Raw genomic sequence first — 26,098 nt, forward strand, 5'->3', positions numbered from 1 at the left:
GAAATGCAATCAAACAACATCTAGAGGGCACCTTGTTGCCTACCCCTGCTGTAGCCTCTGGGTTGGTAACTGGGGAAGCAAAATTGTAGCCAACTGAGTATTAACTCAGAGTAGAGCTAAGAAAATTAAGTCAGTCGTGTTCATTAATTTCCGTGGCTTGACTCTGGGTATGACTAACACTCAATACAGCTAAGCACAGGAGAGAATTTCTGTTCACATTTAAACCGAACCTGTCTAATTCACACTTACTGAAACAAAATACAAACCCATGTGCAGTCCTTCAATAATGCACACTGTATTTTGAAATGCAATGCTCCAGCCCAGTAATTTGTAGAACAACACATATATTAGGTCAGAAATGTATAAATGTAGCACTTTAGACAAAATAGCTTTGCAAAAATGTGTATATTATTTATTGATTTATTTGCAGTGCCAACCCAGTTTACAAAACAGAGAAGATAATAAAATCATTGCTAAAAAATTTTTACAACCATAACTTAAAACATACAGAAAGCTAATACCATAATAGAACAGACTAAAATAAATTGAAACTCATACAAACCTTCTAACCATCTGGACAGGCTTGTCTAAATAAGAATGTCTTCAGCAGGCATGGAAAAGAATATAATAACGGTGCCTGCCTGCTATCCATAGGCAGGGAGTCACAAAGTGCCGTTGTTGCCACACTACAAAATTGAGTTTTTAAAATGCTGTGCCAATATTATGTGGCACCTATAGTAGTGCCAATTCTGCAGATCGAAGCAGTCAAGTGGGCACATACGGGGTAAGGCGATCTCATAGTAAACTGGTCCCAAGTTGTTACGCTTTTTCTATACTAATAGTAACACCTTGAACTTAGCCTGGTGGCAGATTGGCAAGCATCGCAAGTCATACTGACAAGGTCTCACTCCTGTCAGGAATCATGCTGCGACAAAACTGCATATGAAAATGTATATATTTTTCGAGAAAATTGTACTAAAAAGCTGGTGAATTTTAATGAGGGATTTTTGTATTTATTTTTTAAATTGCAAAATGATGTGTAAATGTGCAAAACTGAACTCAAGATTGGGAAAATTAAGAAATTTAAAATGACAAATTCACCCATCCCATTGCTACCTGCAGTCCCTTAAGGATACCAGACCTACCTCAGAGTCCACTCATGGCCAGTATCTATTTCAGATTACTAATCGTGCTGATGAACCCATTACAATTTGTAGCTTCAGTCCAACTTGGAAGCATTGTTTCAGAGCTCCCTTCCTCAGTGTTTGTGGTTTTGCTTATTTAACAGAAGTTTCTGCCGCACAAAACGTAGCCCCTCAGAACCCAGTGGCAAGACATCAAAGCGAATTTTACTTTCTTCTCCCTATCCCCACCCCACGAAAAATGTTATTCCTGAAATAATCTCCTCCTGATTAATTCCAAGTTTCAACCAGTAAAATGGTCAGCAAAGAAACAGAATGAGTGAAAAATGGCAGAAAATGAGTGCAGTTTACTGTGAGGCCCGGACTTTATGTCCCAAGTAATGGAATGTCATGTTTTGACTTCTGATTGGCTGAGGAATGCAGGAGTCAGTTTTCACTGGGGATGATCAAAACGTTCCCCTCTGCCTGTCGGAGCACAATCTTTTGGGGGGAGAGGGGACTGGCGGCTGCTCTATTTTTCTTCCTCCAAAATGCTGCTTCAATGAAACTGCCGGGAGATTCCATTGTCAGGGTGGCACGAGAGAGGGGAGAGGCAAGGGGGAATTGTGCTTTTTGCTCGGTTCTCTTCCTACCCCATCAGCAGAGCTCATCAGGTCTCCTCCACTGGCATGCGCTTCCTCTCTGGGAATACTATGTCACATTACTCCACAAATTTCCTATTACTTCCCATCCCTGAATATCCTGTCCTGGACTGCGCAGCCAACAAAGTCATCAAGCTCGTTGTGTTGGGTGGCAGCGGCGTTGGTAAAACGGGTAAGTCTTCAGGAGTTGCTGTGGAAGCAGCCTGGTCTTTTCTTTCTTCCCCCCCCCCTCCTCGCCCTCCCTCCCCCTCCTCTCTCCACATCTGCCATCTGATTTTATGTTAATATTTGATGGAAATAATGATCCGAGCCCATGTTTATCTTGCAGAATGTAAAGGTTAACCAGATCAGATTCCCACCCCCACCCCCATGCCGCTATGAAATATAATGCCTGGAGATTTTCAAGCAGATGAATCGAGGGGGAAGGTCAAGGTTCGTTGGCATTGACCTCCACTAGCAAGTTTTGTATTATGTTGCACGGGGATTTCACCGGAAGCTTATCAAGGTTTCATCAATGAGAGGATCCACCTTGGTAGAGAAGCTTTCTTGAAAGAGGGCTGGGCTACTGCTGCCAGGCTTTCCCCGCAGCATGGAGTTTGGGGTATTCTATGTTACGCTGTCAGTTCACATGGTGAGCCTAGGATCGACTGGGGGGGGTCCTTGGGCTAGACATCTTCCAGGCGCCCCTCTCCTTCATGACACCACTCCTTTACTGTAGCAGGTCAAGGGGCCTCTTATTAGTGGGCCCCCTTCCTGAGGAGCGCAGATGCCCAACTGTGCTGACTTGTGATACCAGTCCCAAGTGAGATGCAGCTGGTCTGGCTCCTCCAGTGCTTTGCATGAAATGAATGTATGGAAGAGGGAGAGGAAACTTATCTAGTTGCCCATCTAGTTGCCCATCTAGCCCAGTATAGTCTACTCTGACTGGCAGCAGCTCTCCAGGGTGTCACCCGGTGGAGTTTTCTCCATCACCTGCTTTAAAAAGGAGATGCCAGGACTTGAACCTGGGACCCTCTAGCATGTGCTCTACTGTTACACTGCATTCCTAGCTGAATATACGGCCCCCTTGCTCAGAGTGAGAACTAGCAATCTTCTGCTCCACAAGTAAAGGCACTTACCCACCACTGGGGATGGGCAGAAATTAGATTCACTTCGCATTAAAGGTGAACCCACCTAATTTGCACTTTCTGGAACAAAAGACCTTAAACACAGCTACCCTTCAAAATTCGCACTTCTCTAAATTTTACAGTGCGGTTCTCCATCCAAGTAGTTGGTACAAAAATGCATATATTAGTAAAAAAGAAATAATCGTACAAAAATATATTAAGGGAAATTTATTGGGGAAATGTGTATAAGGGCCAAATTCCATACAAGTGTGACTATTAGGAGAGATTCACATTAAAAAGCAACAAACAAACAAACATGACTTAAAACCAGAACATGGTGTGGAACTGTAAGAATGGGAAAAATGAGAAAATCTGAAATGGACTTACCTGACCATCCCTACCTACCACCAATAAGCCACCCACCCTTGAATAGGCCCTGAAATGCTCTGCAATGTGCTGGGATTTCTGTACAGAGGAGTGAAAGAAGGAAAAGCCCCCCACTCCACCCCGCTGCTCCCAGGAATTTGGAATGCTATCTGATTGGCTATCTGAAAGCAGAACTGGGTGCCAAGTGCCTCAGTTATCAAACTGTGCTTTGGTCCCTCCCCCACAAAACAGGGAGGAGAGTGCAGGATGGACACCCTCCAGAGGGTCATGAGCCAGGCATTGGGGAGTGACCTTCTGTTGGTGGAAGACAGAATCTGCTCTCAAATCCAACAGGAGATACATGGAACAGTTTTCAGAGAGCGGGTTGCCAGGGAAGACAGTAGGGGAGGCATGAAAAGAGCAATAAAAAATAAAAAATTACTACGGCTGGAGCAATTCTGCAACAAAGAGAAAATACCTTTTTTTTGCAGTGGGGAGGGTGCTGGTTTAGCAAAAAGGTGATTGGAGGACATGCATGATATCCATGGTGTGAAGGAAGTGGATAGACAGAAGTTTTTCTCCCTCTCTCATAATTCTAGAACCTTGCGTCATCCAGTGAAGCTGAATGTTAGGAGGTTCAGGAGTGACCAAATAACTTCTTCACACAACCCATAACAAAAGTATGGAATTTTCTTCCAAAACATGTAGCGATGGCCATCAACATGGAAGGCTTTCGAAAAGGGTTTAGGGTTTAGACAAATTCATGGATAAGGCTCTCGAAGGCTGCTAGCCATGATGGCTATGTTCTCCCTCCACTGTCAGGGGCAGTATATGCCTCTCAATGCCACTTGTACCACCTGTAGGCTTCTCCTGGAACATCCATTTGGTCACTGTGGGAAACAAGTCCCTGGACAAAATGTGCCATCTTTGGCCTGATCCAGCAGGGCTCTTCTTGTGCCCTTATGGTATAAGCAGTCATATTACAATAATCTTTCATATCCATGGATTCTCCCTTACGGTGGAGGGATGCTCTGCAGGTCTGCCACAGGACCCTTGCTCATTGCAGACAATTCAGGGAGACACCCTAGGTCGTTGCTGCACAAGCCATTGGGCCTCATCTTCTCCACTGAAGATGGAATTACACTTTACCCTAGCAAAGGTGAGCTCCCAAACCTACATTGACCGTGACTCCCATTGCCAACTTGGTGCCCTTCAGAAGTTTTGGGCTGCAACTCCCATACACCCTACTGAGCATGCCTGTTGTTTGCAAAATTTCGCCTTCACCAGCCTGCTTCCTTCTTGAGGTTTGATTTCCATTTCTGGCTGATGGGAGTTGTTGTACAAAACAAAAGACAGTGTTAGGGAGCACTGTGTTTGGGTGGCAGCATTGAGTAGTTCCACCTTTAGCTAGCTCATTGCATCAAAAAAGGTTGCATAAAAATGGTGGATATATGCTGTTGCTTTTCCGTCCTGCAGTAAGCAATAGATATGAAGTGTGTGTGCATATCACATGATTCATTTCCTCCTAATAATAAGTTGGGTTGAAAGGCGCTATGGGAATTCCACTTAATATAAGGGAGACAGCGGTGGAAAACTTAGTGTCCCAGACTCCCAAATGCAGGGAAGTGAGAAAGCCATGAAAAAGAAGATAAATGTGAATGTGGAAAAAAAATAGACGGGAGTTTTATAGCAGACATATAGCCTTAAGAGCAGCTAGCAGAATGATGTCCTTGGCTGCAGGCCTGTTTACATGTCTATGAGAGTAACTCCTGTTGAACTTATGAGTCGGTTTGCATGGGTTGGCATTGTAAGAATGTGCTGTTTTGAATACAGTTAAGCTTAAATCTGAAAGTTCACGTTGTGATTGCTGTTTCCTTTGTAGATTAATTATGTGACTTTTGATCTGGGTTAATATATCCATTTCCATGCTACACTCTGTAAATACACTTAGGGACTTAGGCTGTCTCTCCAGAAGAACTTCGCGGGGGGGGGGGGTGTCCAGAAAGAGGTAATACATAATGAACAATTCCCCTCAGTCCTGAATGGCTTAATCTGCTACATACCTGTAATGCAGTCACCAGGCCAAGCCAAATTATTAACCACAAATAATTTCTTACATATGCTACATGGAAATTGTACTAATGGGGGCAGGAGATGATGGCCTAAGAGTTTTTTCTGTGACAATACTGTATATGGAACCCTTAGGAGTTTGAGGTATTACTTTTCAAGTTTCTAGCTCTCGTGATATTGGCAAGCAGCATCTTAGAAAACGTGTTTGCAGCGAGTGATAAGAAAACCATAGACAAATACTGTGATTTTTAAAGGGTCATGTCAAATACAGTATTTTTGAAGGCCACTTCACACATTAAGCATTTTTAGGGCTTACCCTTAAAAGCATAACTGTTGTCCTGGATGAGACCATCAAGCTCAATATCACCTACACTGGCTGGCAGTGATTCTCTAAGGTTTCATAAAGTCACTGGGGCCTCTCACAGCAGTTCCTGAATATAGGCAGTGACCATTTTGTGCACCTCCGATTGATGCATGGCTGTCAACATGTGGGCCACTTTGGGCTTCGGGGGCAGGGCAGGGAAGGCTTATATGCAGCCGCTGATGTGCTTAATGACCTGGAAGTCACCCTCTGCACAAACAGAGAGCTGCCTGCGTGCTCTCTATGGGACCTTTTGCATGCAAAACATGTGCTCTACCGTTAAACTATGGCCTTCCCAACAAAGGAAGCTTTTCTTATACTAGGTCAGAATATTGGCTTATCTAGCTCAGTACTGCCTAAATTGGCTCTAAGGTTTCAGGCAGGTGTCTTTCCTACCTGGAGATGCTAGAGTTTGAACCTTTCGCATGGAAAGCAGAACTACAGTACATCTCTTCCCTGAACATGACCAAAACATTCGCAAATGCAAATGTTATTCAAAAACACACATACTGTAGGTGTGTCTGAGTAGAATTCCAATTTGATTGCAAACCAAGGTTTGATGCTGTGTAATGTGTGAAGTGGCCCTGAGAGACCCAGTGCAGTTTTTTTTGGGGGGGGGGCAGACACTTTGAGAATGAGAATATTAAATCATTTATTAGTATTAGTATTATTTATTAAATTTGTATACCGCCCTATACTGGTAGATCTCAGAGCAGTTCACAACATAAAATCACAATATAAAAAACACAATATTAAGTAATAAAAACAAAAAAAACCCAATAATCCCCCCCACCACAGCACATTTAAAAGGGCATTGGATGTCAATGAGCCAGAGGCCTGGATGAGGAGGAATGTTTTTTTGCCTAGCACCTCAAAATGTGTACAGTCATACCTCGGTTTAAGTACGCTTCGGTTTGAGTACTTTCAATTTAAGTACTCCGCGGAACCAGAAGTGTTTACTTCTGGGTTCCGCAGTGGCGCATGCGCGGAAGCGATCTGCATGTTTTGCGCATGCACAGAACTACTCTATCGACGCTTCACGTGCGCTATCACCGCTCGGATTAAGTACTTTTCGGGGTGTGAATGGCACCCTGGAACCAATTAAGTACTTAACCCGAGGTACCACTGTAATAATTTTATTTTTTATCATCTATAATACTGTCTTATTTATTTTATAGTACAGTACATTGATTATTGCCTTCATTTTATGGATTGATGGTCTTATTAGACAGTAAAATTCGTGCTAAATTGCTGTTTTAGGGGGTGCTTTTCATCATCTGGAACAGATTAATCCACTTTTGAATACTTTCAATGGGAAAGTTCACTTCAATTGAAGTACGGACTTCCGGAACCAATTAAGTACTTAACCCGAGGTATCACTGTATTGAAACCACAGCTGAACCTCCCTGGGGAGAGCCTTCTACAAATGGGGAGCCACTGCAGAAAAGTCTATTCTCATGCTGCCATTTGCCAAACCTCTTGTGAAGGAGGCACACAAAGAAGAGACTCAGAGGGCCTTCTTGGTAGTTGCGCCCACCCTGTGGAACACCCTCCCATCAGATGTCAAGGAAATAAACAACTTTCTGACTTTTAGAAGACATCTGAAGGCAGCCCTGTTTAGGAAAGCTGTTAATGTTTGAAATTTTGTTCTGTTTAATATTCCTGTGTAAGCTGCCCAGAGTGGCTGGGGAAGCCAGGTGGCCAGGGTACTATTATTATTATTATTATTATTATTATTATTATTATTATTATTGCTTTTTTCTTCTAAAAATGTTTAGGGGTACTCTCAATTTGACTCAAGAAAACCACCATTTTATAGTTCAAATTGGGAAAAATAAATACAGTAAATGGACAAAAGTATAAAGATTCACAAAATGTTTAGGGAAACAAAATAAAAAAATCCTTCCAGTAGCACCTTAGAGACCAACTAAGTTTGTCATAGGTATGAGCTTTCGTGTGCATGCACACTTCTTCAGATACACTGAATCAGAAACTGGCTGCGTCAGACCACCACGGCTACCTACCTGTAAAATGTTTAGGGGTATGCGTACCCCTGCGTACCCCCAGAAAAAAGCCATGATGGTGATGATTGCAGGCAGTCCTTGAGGTATTGAGCCATTTAAGGCTTTATAGGTCTAAACCAGTACTTTGAATTGGGCCCAGAAATTAATTGGTAGACGGTGCAGTTGGATTAGGATCAGTGTAATATTTTCAAACCCAGGTGAGCAATCTGGCCGCTGAATTTTGCTCTAGCTGAGATTTCCAAACTAGCGTCAGATGCAGACCTACGTATAACACATTGCTGCAATCTTAATAAATAAATACAAATGTGATGCCTGTTGTGGTCACAAAACGTTGGTGCATACTGAGGAGTGGTTCTTGATTGCATTGCACATGTCTGGTGCAATGGTTCTTCGTTGCTAAACATGTTCTTCCCATCTTGCACTATTGCCAATGAAATGTGTGTAGTACATGGAATGAAAGCATGTGTTTAATTACCACTCCCAGCCTGTGGCTGCAGTTTCTGACATTTTCTAACGCTGACTAAAAAGCGGCATTTTCCCCCTTGTTTTGCAGCCCTAATTGTACGCTTCCTCACCAAGCGATTTATTGGAGACTATGAAGCCAATACCGGTACGTCTAACCTTCTAACGCTACATCATTAAAACTAATGTATTTGTGTCTAACTGTCCTGGGGACAGAATGAAGGGTCATGTGGTCAAAATATACAGGACAGGTCAGGTGAATGGATTGCTGTTCCTCTTATGGTTGAAAAATAAAGATTTTAATTTGCCATGTGGGGCTGCTCCGAGTTTGAATACCTGGCTCCTTCGGTCTCTCACTTGATGGGTTGAATAGGCTCATTGCTGGGTTCATATTCTTATGTTTCTAAACCAGCCTTCCCCAACCTGGTACCCTTGAGATCCTGCAAACTACAGCTTCCATCAGCCTCAGCCAGCATGGCAAATAGTCAATGATAATGGGATTTTTGCACCAGGTTGGGGAAGACTGTTCCAGAGCCAGCCTTCTTTTCTTTTAGTTCTGTGGATCACAGGCAAAAGAAAATGCTAAAACACTGTCTAAAATGTGCATATTTTCAGTGAGCTGCCCCTGGCTATGAAAACAATAAATCAAAGCCCAATTATTTACAGCCCCCCCCTTTAAGCTAATACTTTATTCACTTTAATAGAAAAGGATCAGAAGAATGAGTCTGGCTGACACACTTCCTATAAAGAAAAAGGATCAAAAGACCGTTGCTTCCATCGACGGACAGAGGGCCAAGCATTATCCAGCTCTCCATTTCCAACAAGCAGTGGAAATGAACACTGTGTTTAAAAAAGCACCAACCTGAAATATAGACTTTCTTTCTTTAGCGCTGTTCAAAAAGGGCAAGACTGAAATAGATGTAAGTGGGTTTGTCAGTTGACCAGCAAAATGGCAGCTTAGCCTGTCCTTGTACATTTAATAACAACAAGGTGACTCTGCCAACTGTTCCCCCGCCCCCAGCCTTTTAAAAAAGCATTTGATATGTTATGAGATGGGGGGGCAACACTAGATCCCCTTAAATGTGTTAGGATTTAGTAAAAGTGAGAATTAATCAAGGTTAAAACTTTGCCAACCACAGAAACCCCCTGGGTTTAGTTGTGCCAATGAGCCAAGGCAGTTTGGATGGGCTATTAGGAGAGGACAAAGGCCAGTGATGACCCAGCAAGGAAACAAAGACTAAACAGGAGCCAGTAAAAACTGCACAGAATCCAGTAAAAATAATTGGCTGCTTCAGGCTGAAGGAAGGAGGGCCCATGACAAAATCAAAAGTTTTAAGTAACTTTACTGGACATGGCAAATTCCACAGCAGAAGTCTTGTGGTATCCTAAAGATTGACAGGCATATCTCCCAACTGAGGATTAACTCTTTATGGATCTGATGAGGTGGTCCCTAGTCCATGAAAGCTGCTTACCTTTAAGTTGCCACAAGACACTTTGGCTGTGGTCCTATGACACCTTTCCTGGACACCACATATTCCCCCTACCCAAAATCATAGCTGCCAAGTTCTCCCCTTTTTTAAGGGAAATTCCCTTATGCTGAATAGGCTTCCTTGCGAGAAAAGGGAAAACTTGGCAGCTATGCCCAAAATGCAGTGGGTAGGTTCTAAATCAACCTACGTAGGTTTGCAGCCTTTTGTTGTTTAGTTCCCACAAGACTCTTGGAGTGATCAAATGTCAATTCTCCCTCCTGACTGATTAATAAGAAACTGGAAACTTCGCCCCTCTAGCTCTGTCCCTTTCATCTGATTAAAATGCACTGCTTGGCTTTTCATTCCTCACCTTTGCTCTTAAGGCTGTCAACGGGCTGATCTTTTGCTCATGTACTTGATTTGTTGGTGCTTTTTTTCTGTTTCTGTGTAACCATGCACAGGATTTGTGCTTCAAATCTCTATGTTTCCAAGATTTGGCTGCTAGAGAAGCATTGCTGGGAGCTGCATGCTTTTTCCATTAAACAACCATCCCTTCAGCAATCCTTCAAGCAGAAGCAAATATGTTATAGATCGGAAACAGTCGTCATATATATCTGAGGCCATGGAGAAATACTACTTCTCCCACTGCTAGGGCCAAATATGATTAGTGTCTGGAAGTACCCAGACATCTCCTTTTGATGTGTTATGGAAGTGGAATAATGTGCTGTCTGGACTTAGTTTCATAAGCTACTTATAAAATGGTGTCAGCTCCAAGCCAGGTACATTTCTCCTGCCTGTGTATTCACTCTTTCAGTCAGGTCTGGTGCCAGCACTCAGCATGGTGGGCCAAGTGCCACAGCCACAGGGCTCCCAGAGGAGCTGCCACATTAGAGCAAATAGGACACTGCATCACCACCTCCAGGGCTTGATTTGTCCAAACCCATCTGCCGGCTTTCTTACTTAAAACCATTTCAGATGGAGGCTCTGGTTTAGTGATGCAGTAAAACAGTACCTGGAGTGTACCATTTCAATCTGCAAGTACAAATCTGTGTGACTGAATGCTTCCTCCCATTGAAAAGATGAGGCCCCCTGCATGTAAGAAAGATTGAGGGTTTCCCTGTGTAAGGAGTCTTGGAACATTGTCAGGACACAACTGGCTTTGACATCTCAGAAAATTGCTATATGGGAGAGCTCGATGGTAGAACACAATGCTATGCAGGTAGAAGGTCCCAGGCTCAATTTGCAGCATTTCCAGTTAAATGATTAGGTAAGCAGTGATGGGAAAGACTTCTGAGACCTTGGAGGGCTGTTGCTATTCAGAACAGATAGACAAAGATTCTGGTCTGGTCTAAGATTCTGTAACTTCCATTGTCCCTCTTGGGCTCGTCTTCTCTCCCTTTCATTCGTCTGGAGCACTCATACTTCCAGCTTTGCTTTGCTTTGTTTCCATCCCAGCTATTGGCAACCCAGGAACACCCACTGAAGCTGAATGTTGGAAGAGTCAGGACAGAGAAAATGAAGTACTGCATTTCACAGTGCATAGTTAAATTATGGAAAATGTTCCCACACAGGGGCAAACCTAGAGGTTGACTAGGCTGGCTGCTACCAAGGGTGCAGGCACAGGGGGGCACAAAAATCACACCTCTCCACTCTGGCTGAGGGTGGCTAGGAGCCCTCCCCAGGCCACTCCTCCACTGCTCTGCAAACTTCTTGACTTGCTTGTCCATTGTCTCCCCTGGCTTAAGGGGCGCTGATACTTCTCCTTGCCAAGGACACAAGAGAGACTAGGTACACCTCTGCTGCCAAAATACATTCTGGATTGCAACTCTCTGCACAACCGTACCAAACCTCTAGAGGGCACCAGGTTGGCAAAGGTTCATAGAAGTTATTCTCACTGGGCTAAGCTTCCCCAGTGCTTTGGCAAGTGCTAAATGACTACATGGTGGAAACATGAGCTGCAACCTTTTACCAAGTGCAGCAGAAAAAATATCAGATCAGACTGGAAGCACACTTGGAGATGGAGACATTTTGTGACTGAAGTTTTCATCTCAAGTGAATCCGAAAATATACTTCCTAAAGCATAACTGTTCCAGGTTTTTAACTTGTGGTACTTCTGTGCCTTTAACAGCAGCCTGTCTCCATAGTAGGAAATGTTAACACCTGCTCAGGCTGTTGCTGAAAGTATTAAAGTAAAGGTAAAGGGACTGTCCCAACGCCTTCCCTTACCAGACCTGTCTTTGCAGTCCTTCTTCCCTATTTATATCCATGCATGTGCTCTGAACAGCTTGGGGCTCACTCTCACATCTTTTAGTGCACGAAGAATTTAGCCCAGCTGATGAACATCTAAATTCCCCCTGTGTACCATGTCCAAAAATGCAGGCACCAGCCTCTCTCTGCCAATAAGCATTTGCATAGCATGGCTGCCCCAGGCTTTTGCTTAGTTACCAGTTGGGTTGTGCAGGCTCTGATGGGAAATATTCCATGTATCCATCTGGTTGTCATCTCTCTTTTTTGCCAGGTGCATTGTATTCCAGGAAATTCACCATCGATGGAGAGCAGCTCACTTTGCAAGTTCAGGATACACCCTTCGTTTCACTGGAGGTAAAATGGCTTTTTAATGTTGAGATGTTTAAAACGAAGTCTTAATGTAGAAGTAGCCAATGTGATGCTCTCCAGATGTTGTTGAACTCCTCCCATCAACCCCAGCTTTCACAGCTAATGGCCAGAGTGCTGGGGTTCAGCAATATTGGTTGGCTTGGTGCCCATTTTAAAGTTCCATTCTTCTTCCATGACTAACAGTCAGGGTACAGCAGCTATGCCAAGGGTGGGTGCTCAAGTAGACTGCCACCACCCTTTCCTTATGTTTCATTCAGGAAGAAGTGACATTGGAGGGTACAAGACAAATACCTCAGAGGGAAGGTGAAAAGAGCATCCAGCTTTCCTCCATCTCTCAATGAGCCCAAAGTAGCATGTTTTTCTCTTTTGAATCTCTCTGATACACACACATAATGTGAAGCCAAATGGCCTAGGCATGGGGGGATGAAGTATCCCTTTAAGACACACACACACACACACACTCAATAACCCCCACAGGCAATTTTAAGGAGTTATGAAGGGCAAAAGGACAAGGAGGGAAGGTACAATGGTGCTTTAAGGAAATAAACAAAATATCCTAGAAAGCCAACTAAGTCTAGGAGTTATAGTGTGTAATTAGAAAAACTAGAGTAATCCACTTTGCCTAGACTCTAGAGCAAGTGTGGGAAACTGTTGGCCCTGCATATGTTGCATAATTACAGCTCCCATAATCCCCAACCACTGGCTATGCTTGTTGAGGCTGAAGAGAGTTGTAGTTCACTAGTTCAGCAACATTTGGGGGACCAATGTTTCTGCACCCCTGGCCTTCAGCAAGGATGGGAAAACCATTGTCCTCCACATGTTGTTGGACTCCAACTTCCATCAGCCCTAGCATGGCTGATGTTCAGGAATGACGGGAATTGTAGTCCAACAACATCTGGAGAGGCACAGGGTCCCCCATCCCTGATCTAGAGAGACAACAGAATTGTGGCTGGTAACTGAGGAACAGGAGACAACCTTCTGTCACCAGCTGGCTGTAGAAAGAGACAGACTTGGGGTTGGACACAGTACTTCTGAAGGTGGAAAGAAAGAAGCATCGCTTCTGCTCTTGTAGACACTCAAAACACAAATATTTTTGTTCACATTTCAAAAGCCTTCGCAACCTATTTTATCAGAGGTGTGTCTGTGTGGGGGGGGGGGTAGTGTATGCACCAACCTCCCCAGCCTAGTACCCTCCAGACATGGTTGAACTAAAACTCCCATCATCTTAGTCATCAGCCATGGTGGTTGGGGCTGATGGGAGTTGGAGTTAGAAACATCTGGAGGGTGCCACATTGGGTAAGGCTAGAAGGTCTTAATTTGATCCAGGACTTAATTTGATCCAGGGTTTATCACAGATGGCTCAGATTCAAGGCCAGTTTTCAGTAGCAAGGATAATAACTACAAAATCACTGGGATTAGTATGATGGGAAAGTGCCTCTGAGGATCCACAGAGTGCATTTTTCTTGGTAATGAAAATTGAGAGCCAAGCATTACGGACTTCTGGGCAAATTTAAGCCTCAACACTTTTTATCTTTATCAGCACTAGAAACAGCGGCTCCCGATCATAATACTTTAAACTCTCTTAAAAATGAGCTTTTAAAGGGGCCAAAGCTTTTAAAGTACGATGTTGGTTATGTAGTATTACATGCAACCACATAACTGGGCCATTCTTAGTGCAGACATGGCAGGGAAGAGGGATTCTTAAGAACAGTTCCATCACACAATTAAAAAATATATATTTGGAAAAGTTGGAGTTTGTCTCCAACCAAAATGCTACGGTAAGTACTGTAATATTGTTCTTCTTTGTACCCAGATTAATAGATCTTTTATTGGCATGGATGGGGGGTGTCATAAGCAAAGCAGTAGTAGTTGTGCTTTCATAATTTTGAGAAGTTCCAGAGAATTGGTTTTGCCTAATTCATTATTCTTTGAAAGAGAAAGCCAAAAGGAAAGAGATAATGTAGGTTGTTGGCTGATGAAATGCTGTCTGAAAAGTGCATGGTCAGTAACTATTTGTGTCTCTGGTTAAAATAAATGATTAAGAAGACATTTCCTTTAAAGCAAAAATAGAAAAACCCCGCTGCCCTTTATCTTTCATTAGGCCACATTCCATTTTGATTATTGCACCAATTTCATTCTGGGCTGCGATCAGATATAACAAAAGGGAAATTTCCAGTTGCCTGTGGATGTCATTTTGCTCTTTTCTGCAAATCTTTCTAAAAAGTAAAAATTATTCACAGGTATATGTTTGTTTTTAAAATGATCTCCTAATGAGGATCATTTGCCAGTCAAATATAACAGATTGCCACAGCTCACATCCTTCTCTATAGGGTGGACATGGGACAGTGTACTGGGGGACAGGGGGGAATCACGATATGATAGAAGCCATTGAGTCCAGCAGGTTAGAAATCCCCGAAGGGGAAGACTTCTCCTCCAAATCATTATGGGTGATGATACTGGGCCCTAAGAATAATTTACTACTGGGACAAAGAAGCTGCACTGGTTGCCAGTTCATTAGCAGACCCAATTCAAGGTGCTCAGATTAGTGTTTAAAGCCCTAAATGACTTGGGCACCCAATACCTGAAAGGCTGCCTCTTCTCCTACAGACCCTTCTGAATGCTGATATCAGCAGAGGGGGCCTGTCTACTTTTCTTGTTGCAGATGGAAGGTTATCGGGGAGGCTGGTTTAGTTTGAGCTTCTGATTCTTCCTGGCATCATTGTTCCTTCCCAACTGGAATCTTCTTTTTTCTTCTTGGTTTTGTTGTTGACAGGACGAGAATGACACTATCTGCTGCCAGGAACAAATAAACCGGTCCATCTACTGGGCAGATGGTTTTGTGCTTGTCTATTCCATCACGGACCATGCCAGCTACCGCACCATCCGCCCCTTGCACCAGCATATCCGGAAGATCCACCCCAATGCCAATATCCCTCTGCTCCTCATGGCCAATAAAGGAGACCTGCTGCGAGCCAGGCAGGTGTCTGTGAAAGAAGGCCTCCAGCTGGCAAACGAGCTGGGCTGCACTAACTGCGAGTTGTCTGCGCGGGAGAACTTTGAGGAGGTTCACGAAGCCTTTAAGCAGCTTTGCCAAGAGATGAGCAGGATGACGGGGAGCTGCAATGGCGAGAAACGCAGAGGGCTCCATCTTGTTCGGCCCAAGTCCCCCAACATGCAGGATCTGAAAAGGCGGCTAAAGCAGGCCTTGTCTTCCAAGGGGAGAGCTGCCACGACACTCTGATGTATCTCAGAGTAGCAAGCCTGGCCTGGGCCTTAAGAGGAGAGATAAGACAATGGGATATTTATATCTATTTATGGCATTCGTTTGCCAGCATCTTTTGTACGAAAGAATCCCTTCATGACAAGGTGATATTGGATGGCAAGCTTTCAGAGCTGCGCCTTTTGTGTAGAAATTGTCACCGAGACCAATGGCATCTTAAAGACAGGTTCTTCATCCATGCCATGAGCTTAGCTTCCCAACTAGCATGACATGCAGCCATGCCAGTCAATCAGCCTTGCTCCTCCCCCATGTTTCAGGAAGGCAGTCTATCTGTACTCCCTCATTTTGCAGTGCCACGTACATGTTTCTTCAATCAAACAACACCTGCCCACGTATTAAACAGAGTTGCAAAACTGATGCAGAGGTGGGAGGGGAGGTTGTTGACTGCAGCAGCACCAGCCAACACACACCCTTCACCATACTGAAAACCTGCACAACTAGGTTTTTAAGAGCTTACCTTAGAACAGAAAAGTACCAAATCTCGCCCCTACTGCACTGGCACATTTGAGAAAAATAGTTCTCGTTTTATCTAGGATGGTACTAAAGATTGGACTGAATGACTTGCTTAGCAGTGTGATCTAACATGGAAGCATATGATCAGGGGTCAGCAAACCTTTTCAGCAGGGGGCCGGTCCACTGTCCGTCAGACCTTGTGGGGGACCGGACTATATTTTGAAAAAAATGAATGAATGAATTCCTATGCCCCACAAATAACCCAGAGATGCATTTTAAATAAAAGGACACATTCTACTCATGTAAAAACACGCTGAGTCCCGGACCACCCGCGGGCTGGATTTAGAAGGCAATTGGGCCGGATCCGGCCCCCGGGCCTTAGTTTGCCTACCCATGCATATGATGAACCAGAATTTGACAGTGCCCAATAGGCCTATTCCAACTCATAGTTAATTGTGCTTAAGTGCATAATGCCACTATAAAATAGTTAAGACAATGTGTGCTTAGCTCTGTATTGGATTCTGGGCATTTTGCGTACACTTAATGTCAAGTAAGCAGGTGGTGCTGTGGGTTAAACCACAGAGCCTAGGGCTTGCTGATCAGAAGGTTGGCGGTTTGAATCCCTGTGATGGGGTGAGCTCCCATTGCTCGGTCCCAGCTCCTGCCAACCTAGCAGTTCGAAAGCACGTCAAAGTCCAAGTAGATAAATAGGTACCACTACAGCGGGAAGGTAAACAGCATTTCCATGTGCTGCTCTGGTTCGCCAGAAGCAGCTTTGTCATGCTGGCCACATGACCTGGAAGCTGTACACCAGTTCCCTCGGCCTACAAATGAGCGCCGCAACCCCAGAGTTGGTCACAACTGGACCTAATGGTCAGGGGTCCCTTTACCTAATGCCAATTTAAAGGAACATCTGCCTTGCCCCAACTGCAATTGCCACATCATAGAATTGTAGGGACCCCACCATCTACATGAAGTAGCTACAAAAGGTTTATTAAATGGGTGAAACTATATGTTTGATTTTCACAGTGCTGCAAGTATACACAACCAAGTTTGCTGGCCTAATTCAGCCTTCTCCAACCAACCTGGTGCCCTCTAGTTTTTGGTTACAACTCCCATCACTCCCAGCCAGCACCGTGGCCTTGACTGATATGAATATATCTAAAGGGCACCAAATTGAGGGAGGCTAATCTGTACTGGACTCACCACTCTTATTTTGCCATGCAGAGCTGGGCTGAAATTTTCAGTTGGGCTGAATTTAGAATAAAATGAAGAGCTGTGGTCAGCTTTCTCCCTCTCCCAGAGAAAGAGGGCCATTTTGCTTAACATTCTCTGCCATTCCTGCCATTTGTAGGATACAAAAATGGCCCCCAGATTGCCAACACAGGAATTCTGTTGTTGCTACTTGTGTTAGCACAGGCTTCCTCAACCTCGGCCCTCCAGATGTTTTTGGCCTACAACTCCCATGATACCTAGCTAGCAGGACCAGTGGTCAGGGATGATGGGAATTGTAGTCTCAAAACATCTGGAGGGCCGAAGTTGAGGAAGCCTGTGTTAGCAGCAGCAAAAACCAAAACACTTATAAAAAAGAAAGAGTCCTCAATCGTGCCACTGCTAATCATGAGGTCTTATCCCCCAGTGCCCCTGAAACTGTTGGGGAATTTTCCACCTCACTTCTAATAATATTTAGAGAAATATCCCACTTACCCTAGTTTTGCCACCTGAAAACAAGATGAAGAATTTGGGAGGCCAGTTTTGCTCAGTATTCAAGTTATCTCACCAGCCCACTACAACCCCAAAGGCTCGTTCCTGGTTTGTTACCACCAACATGCCAAGGATGTATATATGTGAAATGAAGGTTTTTTGTAGGGTTTTTTTTGCCTCAACATGCATCACTTTACACTTGTTTATATTGAATTGCATTTGCCATTTTGCAGCCCAGTTACCAGTTCAAAAGGAGATATCCTTTTGAAGCTCTTTGCAATCTCTTTTTGCTTTAACAACCCTGAACTATTCAGTATCATCAGCAAACCTGGCAATCTCACTGCTTACTCCTAACACTAGGTTGTTTATGAAGAAGCCAGTTTGCTTTCAGTGGAAGGTATTTGTTTGATACAATATACCTGGGTCAAACTGGACATTATGTGTTTGAATCTTGTTCTTCTGTTTCCTCAAATCCAACTGCTCCTCGCTCAGTGCTTGGGCCCCTAATTCAGTTAAGTTTGTAGAGACTGGGAATCTTATCCTAAACACACATACTGCATGGAGCCTGCGTCAACAAGACTCACAGATTATTCTCTTGGGAAAAGGACAGAAAAAAAGTTTAAAGTTGCTTCATCCCCTCAACTGGACACATGGTCTTGGCGCTATTTTGGCACATGCCCAATAAAGTTCCTGTTTTATATCTCTCATCTTTGCAAGTCTCTCAATCATCCCATCTCCTCAGTAGGGCTGGGTGATATAGCAATATATCGTCCAAAAGTGGTTTCAAGTCCATATCACAGCATTGGCTTCATAATTTTTGACCTGGCAACACATTGTGAATCGTGATGTCTCTCTGTGTGTATGTGTTCTATGCAAAAAAAACCCACAATGTCGGGGAAACCATGAAGCCAGCCAAGGATTCTATATAGCTCTATCCTTATTTCAGACATTTTGATATGTCAGTATATCGCAATGTTTAGCTGCTGATATATCACAAAATTGGAAACCAGCTCCATCCTTATTTCAGACACGTGATATATTGCAATGTTTAGCTGGTGATATATTGTGATGTTGAAAACCAGATATCGCCCAGTCTTACCAGGGGCGTACCCAGGATCAAAACTAGGAGCGGCGGGGGGGGGGGGGGCAAGGCACGGGAGGGGAGGGGACACAAAGTGGGAACGTGGGCGGGGAAAGTGCAGTCGGAGGCGCTGGGGCTCCACTGACAGCACACAGCCAGGGCGCTCACTCTGGCCCGCCGGGCTGCCCCTGGTGCACTATGGCCAGCAAACTGCTACCACTGGATCAAATTCATCTGTGTTGTTGAATTAATTAAACTGCATCATTTAAATTAGATTTTGAAGAAATGTGCAATTGATTGATAATGCTTTGAATTTTACTGTGTTGCTGTCTTCCTTAGTGGGATGTGAAAATCATTCTTCTGAATAATGCATTTTTACAGAGTAGGGGGGCACTGGGGGTAGGTTTATGGAAGCAAGAGGGGGTGGCTCAGAAAGGGTTGTGAACCGCTGAGTTAAATGAGGAGAAAGTAGGCTTTAAAGTAGGTTCCCAGGAACCGTTCAACCATGGACCAGTCTCCCTCTGGAGGTGGTGGACTCTTCTTCCTTGAGGGTTTCTAAGCAGAGGTCGGATGGCCATCTGTCATGGATGCTTCAGCTGAGATTCCTGCATTGAAGGGGGTTGGACTAGATGACCCCTGGGGCTCCCTTCCAAATCCACCATTATATGATTCCATGAATCCTTTCCCTGCTTTGAGTATCCTTTCAGACGGCTCTGACCAAAGCCCAGCCCACTTTCCCTTCTGGCCAGAGTTCTGTAGTTCAGGGTGCTGGACTGGCTTGTCTTATGTTCTGACGACCTCAGCGCTATGGCTTGCAAGGAGCTTTTCTTTCATGGATTTGCAACCCAGGCGCCCACCCACCCCACCCCACCCCCCTCAACCTTTCCAGCTCCAGCTTCGGATCCAACACCAGTCACACAGAACAGTTTGTTTTTTTGCAGGAATATCTGAATTATTTGTTATTCATTCAACACTTTTCTTCAGCAACAACAACAGCAACAAAGAGGCACATAAGTTAAAAGGTAGAAAAGTCATGGTTGCTCATCTGTCTTTTGGCAATCTGGGTTTTGCTCCGGTGTCTTGGAAATGGTAGCTCAAAACAAGCAGGCGGAACACACTGGGATGTTCGCTTCCCAGAGGCTCAGCCCCCTCATCTTTCCAGGGCTTGGAGCTGCCGGGCCAGTTCTTGCCCCCTTCAGACCCCTGTCCCGGCTTGCAGGTGCTTCTCCTTTTTGCAGCGACCTCACGGTCACCCACAGCCCTTTCGGTTCCTGGGTGACGCACCCCTCCCCTCCCCTCCCCAGGTTTCCTGCCGGGTTGCTATAGTGGCTGCTGTACACAGAGAGGGTAGCGAGAGAAGGGCAGCCTGGAATGGGGTGGGGGTGGGACACCGGCAGAGTGTGCAGCCATGGACGAGAGCGGTGCGCTGCTGCTGGCGGGGCTGGTGGGCAGAGGTGGAGGCAGAGCCCAGCGGAGCGCGAGTTCGGTGTTCCCGCCGTGCCGCGCCCTCCAGCTTCCCATCGTGCTCTCTGGTTCCCTGCCGCGCTTGGCCTTGCTGGAGGGCGCGACGGGGAGCTGGAGGGAGGGTGCGGCAGACGGGAACGCTGAACTCGTGCTCCGCTGGGCTGTGCTCCGCCTCTGCCCACCAGCCCCGCCGGCAGCGCTGCTCTTGCCCACAGCTGCGCGCTCCGCCGGGGTCCTGGCTATAGTGCAAGCGGCGGGTGGCAGGCTAGCAGCGCCCCTCCATGATGGCGCCCTGTATGGATGTGCCGGCCCTGCTACTAGGGGGGGCAGCTGCCCCCCCTGCCCCGCGCTGGGTATGCCAGTGAGTCTTACACATCAGAAGTGTGCCATGAAAAATGATTTCACAATATAAAAGACCATAGCTGCCAAGTTCTCCCCCTTTTTAAGGGAAATTCCCTTATGCTGAATAGGCTTCCTCATGAGAAATGGGAAAACTTGGCAGCTATGATAAAAGACTCCTGTGAGGCCTCCACAAAAATAAGTATCTGGCCACAGAGGAGGCTGCCCACCACATCTCTGTATGCCAGGCATCCCCAGACTTCAGCCCTCCAGATGTTTTGGACTACAATTCCCAACTTCCTCAACCACTGGTCATGTTAGCTAGGGATCATGGGAGTTGTAGGCCAAAACATCTGGAGGGCCACAGTTTGAGGATGCCTGCTGTATGCTCTATGACTGTGGCCCTACCTTTGTCCATCTCCTGTGCTGATCGATCATCTCTGGATAGCACAGCCAATTCCAGTGCTATATATCGGTAGGTCCCAACCCTGTATCTAGGGGTGAAAAATATGTTTGGAGACAAATTCCTATAGGAGTGACAGAGGGATGCCACTGAACCTTTAATTTGACTATATTTCCCTGGTAATGAACTCTAGTCAATCAGGAGTCCCTCAGAAATGATGACTCCATGGCACTATTTCATTTTATTTAAACCATTTATTTGCCACTTATCTACAGTAGTCTCTAAGCAGTATACAAAGACACAGCATTTATAGTGCAGGATTATGAGGAGCCTCCCCACCCAATCAGATGCATGCGCTTCGATCTGCTAATCGGATGCATGCAAAATCTGCAAGCTATGCTGGCTCTTCTCCCAGCTTGCATTGCTGTTACTTCACGTTTGCATCAGCTGGCTAAAGCAGGGCCAGCTGGTCATGAAGCACATTCAGGGGTTTCTTTTTCATTTGGAGCATGCTGGAGCACAGTTCTGGCACCTTTTCCCGGAGCCCCCAAACAATAACTCCTGGTGCTGAGCCCCAGCACGAACCAATTCCCGAACCAATGACCCTTCTCATCTTCCTCCTCCCCTCTCACCCCACCCACCCCAATCCTGACATGGCCTTGCTTCCCCCCATGGGCAGAGGCTGCTATGGGCAACGTCAAGGCCTACCCAAAGGACACCAAGACGTCCCTTCTTCCTCCCTTTGGCTGCTCTAGCAGGAGGGAAGCCCGTGGTGCTGGTGGAAGCAAGCAGGAAGAGACAGGGGATGGGAAGCCAGGGCACAGCAAGAGGGGATCACTGTGAGGAGAAGGAAGGTGAAAAAGAGGTACTGTAGGGGAGGCCTCCCTGTCACCCTGGCCCAGGTGCCCAGGGACACTGGGGGCAGCGTGGCTGCCAGCCTATGGATGGGATATGGGAGTGAGGGAACAGTGAGTTGGCTGTCTTAGGGCGACTCCATGGCTGGGTCAGAAGTTTCATGGGAAGCAGCAAAGGGACAGACATACAGCACCCACCCTCATCTTTGCTGCAGGGCACGCTTTCCTCTATTCCCCCCTACCCTCAAATAATTTCCTAAGTCTGCCTTCAATTGGATGCTCTTTGCGGGCAGAGGCTTGTTTGTGGTGGCCATTTCTCCCATGGCTTACAGGCTGGTAATCATAATTTTATCATCATCACCTGCTGGGAGAAAAGAAGAACTGCAGGCACACCAACAGCCCATTGTGAAAGGTCTTGCAGGGTGAGTAGGTGGCGCTCACCCTGCCCTCAGACACCTGCCCTCAGGTGCAGTCAAGGATGCTAACTAGTCACCAGTGTCAAAACAAAATCACATTGTCAGTCCCGTGGGTCTCTGTATATGGATTAGGGATGGAGAGGAAGGGAGACAATCATACTGACCCAGTCTGCCTCAGGCAGCAAAATGTCTCGGGCTAGCTTTTTGTTTATTGTCGAAATCTGCAATCAGTTACTGGGTATATGTTACTGTTTGGGGCGGGGGAAGCTGTGCAGCAGTGTGGGTGCTATATTCATCGAAAGCCCCTTTACTAGCAGGAGTGGGGAGGGAAACATGAGTTCTGTGGTTGGCAGCAGCAACAGAGGGCAGGTATGTTGTTAGTGCTGATGGGGGCTTTCCTAATTATTTGGGTGTGGGTTGGAGACTATCTTGACCCTCCTCAGTTCTGCACTCCATGGCATCAGCAGGCCTTCCAGACCTCAAAAGGATTGCTTTGGGGGGAAAGGGAAGGAATTGCCCTGTGTAGGTAGAAGGACGACTTAAATTTCCATCATATACTTAGCAGACTTCTCAAGCTGTCTGGGAGAATGACTTATGAGCCTTTGAGGTTGGGGCTGGGAGTTAGGCAAGGCTAAAAAGATTTTCTGGTGTTATTAGAGTTCACCCATTCTAAACAGGCCTCTTACAATCCTTTGAACTCAGAAATGCCATGCTCCGACACCATTTCAGTTAGTAGTGGTAAAACAATCTGAACACTGCCAATAGCCTTAGTCAAGTTAAATTCCATGTGCTATCAGGTAGACCAAGGTCCAAGGACATCTCCTTGTATGCGTAGGAAATCAAATAGCATGTGTGGAGAGAACCGTCATTGTAGCTGATACTTTGTTTGCAGCATAGCCTCTCTCCTATTAAAAAGACTTGTTGTTTTTTAGTTTAGAAAACGGAGTGATTTTAATAATAAGGTGTTTTCTATTATGATACAATCAAGGAGAAAGTACAACTGTGTTATATGTTATGTATTGCCTTCTCAAAAAGCTACCCAAGGCACCCTGCTAGCCTCGGGGCTAAATGGGGATTCGAAACCTAATCTTCGAGGCCCTTGCCCAATGTTCTAACCATAACATTTACAATTACAGGTGCTCATTTTAAATACTTTTTTTTAAAAAAAAAATGCCCAAATGTATGTTTTCTCTCCTTTTACTCTTTAGTTCTTTACATGATAGGGGTGGCGGTAGCACTTGTGTGCATTTAACAGCTGAGTACGAGATGGCAGGAAATGGTAAGAACTAAAAAGTGCATTTGATGAACTTGAATGGACCTATTTGTTCCTTTTTTTAAATGAACTTTCCAAAACACTGATGGTTACTAACACAAACCTATTCAGAAGTAAATAAACTTCACCATGTTCCGTGGGGTTTATTCATGAGAGCTAGCATAAGACTAGAGCAGGCACCCCCAAACTGCGGCCCTCCAGATGTTTTGGCCTACAACTCCCATAATCCCTAGCTAACAGGACCAGTGGTCAGGGATGATGGGAATTGCAATCCCAAAACATCTGGAGGGCCGAGTTTGGGGGTGCCTGGACTAGAGTCTTTTGTTGTACCTACAAAATGTGAGTTACCAGTAACTCACTCCCTTTGAGTGTGTGGCTTTAAAAAGGACAGAGAGAGAGAGAGAGCATCTATCACTTGAGGAGTTTGTCTCATTCTCCTACTGGTAGGACCAGCCCTGGGATACAAGGCCCAACTCCTCCTATCAATGGCGGACCTACATTTTTGAGGCCCTGACACTTAAACTGTTATGGGGCCCCTACACAACCAGCAACAAGGTCTGGGTAACCACGGTTAACTTCTTCAATGGGTTTGTTCCATGACAGGTCATCACACAAAAAAATTGTTAATAACTACTACATCTCAGATTTTGATTTAAAATTGCTGTACTGGATTATTTCACATGTCAAAGTCACGTGTGTGAATAAAAATTTCCTATGCCTTACAGTTTTCAAGTTAGAGCTCATTTGGTAGAGTGTGAGGCTCTTAATCTCAGGATCATAGATTCAAACCCCACGTGGGTAAAATATGGAGCTTGGACTAGATGATCCTTGTGGTCCCTTCCAAGTATTCTATTGGGGAGGGGGGTGAAAATTAGGGGAAAACAGGGAAATGTTATATGCTTGCATGATGCACTTTTCACATGTGGATTTAAATAATTTCTGGAGCTCTTCCGGGATTAGAGGCCCTAAAGCAGGGATGGCCAACTCCCAAGAGACTGTGATCTACTCGCAGAATTAAAAACTGGCAGTGATCTACCCTCTTTTTGGGTAGAGTTGTTGAGCTTTTTTTAGGCAGGAGGAAAGCACCGATTTTTGAGAATTCAAGCCTAAATTCAAGGGAAAAAGGAGAACAGCCACTCATCAACAGATCACTGGCAAAACAAACAGCCTCAATGAGTAAACTCTGTCTTACGGTCTGCAGGGTCATGCAACAATGGAGGGCGGGGTGAGGGGGCGGGGCTGGATTCTCTTTTACCAATGCTAAGAAAAGGGACCCAGCAATCAACCGCAATCTACCAAAACCTCCTGGGGATCTACCAGTAGATCGCGATAGACCTGTTGAACATCCCTGCCCTAAAGCTTAAGATCATAGTAGATCATCACCTGCCTAGTATTTATATACAGTCTGGTCATCCAACAAGTTCCATCCTATGTTGATGCATATTCTAAACTTTGACTACGTAGAAGTTTGAGGACTTCTATAGAAAAGTCTACCTCCCAGCATGATGTTCCTTGATTATACCAGAATCCATTGTCTCCTGGAAGCAAGGCATATCCTTGTTATTCAACAATGTTTCATCTTCAGAGAAATGGGACTTAAAGAAAATCAACGCAGTTGGGAATTTTGTACTGAACATATCAATATCCATTCCAAGCCTTTGTAGTGAGGCAGGATATACACTGAATTATATTTGCCAGGAGCAATGCAACCCTGGGGCTTATTCAGGCACAGGACAGCAGCAGGAGTTAATAATTTGAAGGAAATCATTACGAGTTTATCCAAGAGCCCTGTGACTCATCAGCAATTAAGCTATACAGCCATCCGCTTCCTGCTCTTTTACACTTGAATGCAGTTATGTGGAAAAGCTGCTTACCTTTGCTTTTTTTTTAAACCATCCCAATGTAGCCATAAAAGACCCACAACCTTTACAACGCTGTAATAAGAAATGATTTCGCTTATGCAAAACCACCATGTAGTCTACATTTGCTGTCATTAGTTTTAGTGGGGGGCTAGATAAAACCTCCTTTGCTAAGATAGTCGCAAATGACTCAGTATATGGATTTAAAATACCTCTCCCAGTTGTTGTTTTTCATGTACAATCTCATTTCTGAAGCTTTTTCCACTGACAGTCCACCAAATTTCAGGTCACGGTGACAATAAAAGCTCATTATCATGTTTTGTGAACAGAGTGGAAAAAGGGCAGGTTGCTGTGCCCAACATACATGCTGTATTTTTTTTTAGACATTATTTTAAGGATGAGTGCTCTCTTGGCAATTAAAAAAAAGCAAAATGCATTAAAACAGAGTGGGCTGCTTAGAAGAACTAAACTACCCAGAAAACAAACAAGGCCCTGTCCTTCAAATAGTGCCTTGTAGTTCAGATGCCTCCTTCAATGAGCCCAGCATTGCGCATGCCCTCCGCCCCCATTTCCTGGGTGCCCTGAAACAGGATCAGGCCATTCAGGATCAGGGCTGCACGGTCTGCTGCCTAGGTAATCACTGCTCATTGGCCAACTCCAAGCTTTAAACTAGGCATGGATCAGATAATTTTTAAACAGAAGACACATTTGAATA

The 26,098-nt window shown here is 45.0% G+C and overlaps 1 protein-coding gene across 2 annotated transcripts; it reads left to right on the top strand.

The window, feature by feature from the left end:
- Window positions 1-1,810: 1,810 nt before the first annotated feature.
- Window positions 1,811-18,817, top strand: LOC118084164 (ras-like protein family member 11A-like). 2 transcript variants are annotated; one of them, XM_035113525.2, is made up of 4 exons: window positions 1,811-1,955; window positions 8,264-8,320; window positions 12,160-12,242; window positions 15,031-18,817. In XM_035113525.2, the coding sequence occupies exons 1-4, from the start codon at window positions 1,811-1,813 to the stop codon at window positions 15,496-15,498; spliced, it is 753 nt and encodes a 250-aa protein (XP_034969416.1). In that variant the 3' UTR covers window positions 15,499-18,817. The 2 variants fall into 2 exon arrangements, with proteins under 2 accessions (XP_034969416.1, XP_034969417.1); XM_035113526.2 differs by lacking the exon at window positions 8,264-8,320.
- Window positions 18,818-26,098: the final 7,281 nt, after the last annotated feature.

Source organism: Zootoca vivipara, chromosome Z (genome assembly GCF_963506605.1).
Source record: "Zootoca vivipara chromosome Z, rZooViv1.1, whole genome shotgun sequence".
NCBI lineage: Eukaryota > Metazoa > Chordata > Lepidosauria > Squamata > Lacertidae > Zootoca > Zootoca vivipara.

What these genes read in the sequence shown, in the direction of transcription:
- LOC118084164 (XM_035113525.2), top strand. Translation starts at nt 1,811, where the DNA reads ATGCGCTTCCTCTCTGGGAATACTATGTCACATTACTCCACAAATTTC. An exon ending in AGACTATGAAGCCAATACCG is followed by an intron (nt 8,321 to 12,159) that starts GTACGTCTAACC and finishes CTTTTTTGCCAG; the next exon opens with GTGCATTGTATTCCAGGAAA. An exon ending in CACCCTTCGTTTCACTGGAG is followed by an intron (nt 12,243 to 15,030) that starts GTAAAATGGCTT and finishes TGTTGTTGACAG; the next exon opens with GACGAGAATGACACTATCTG.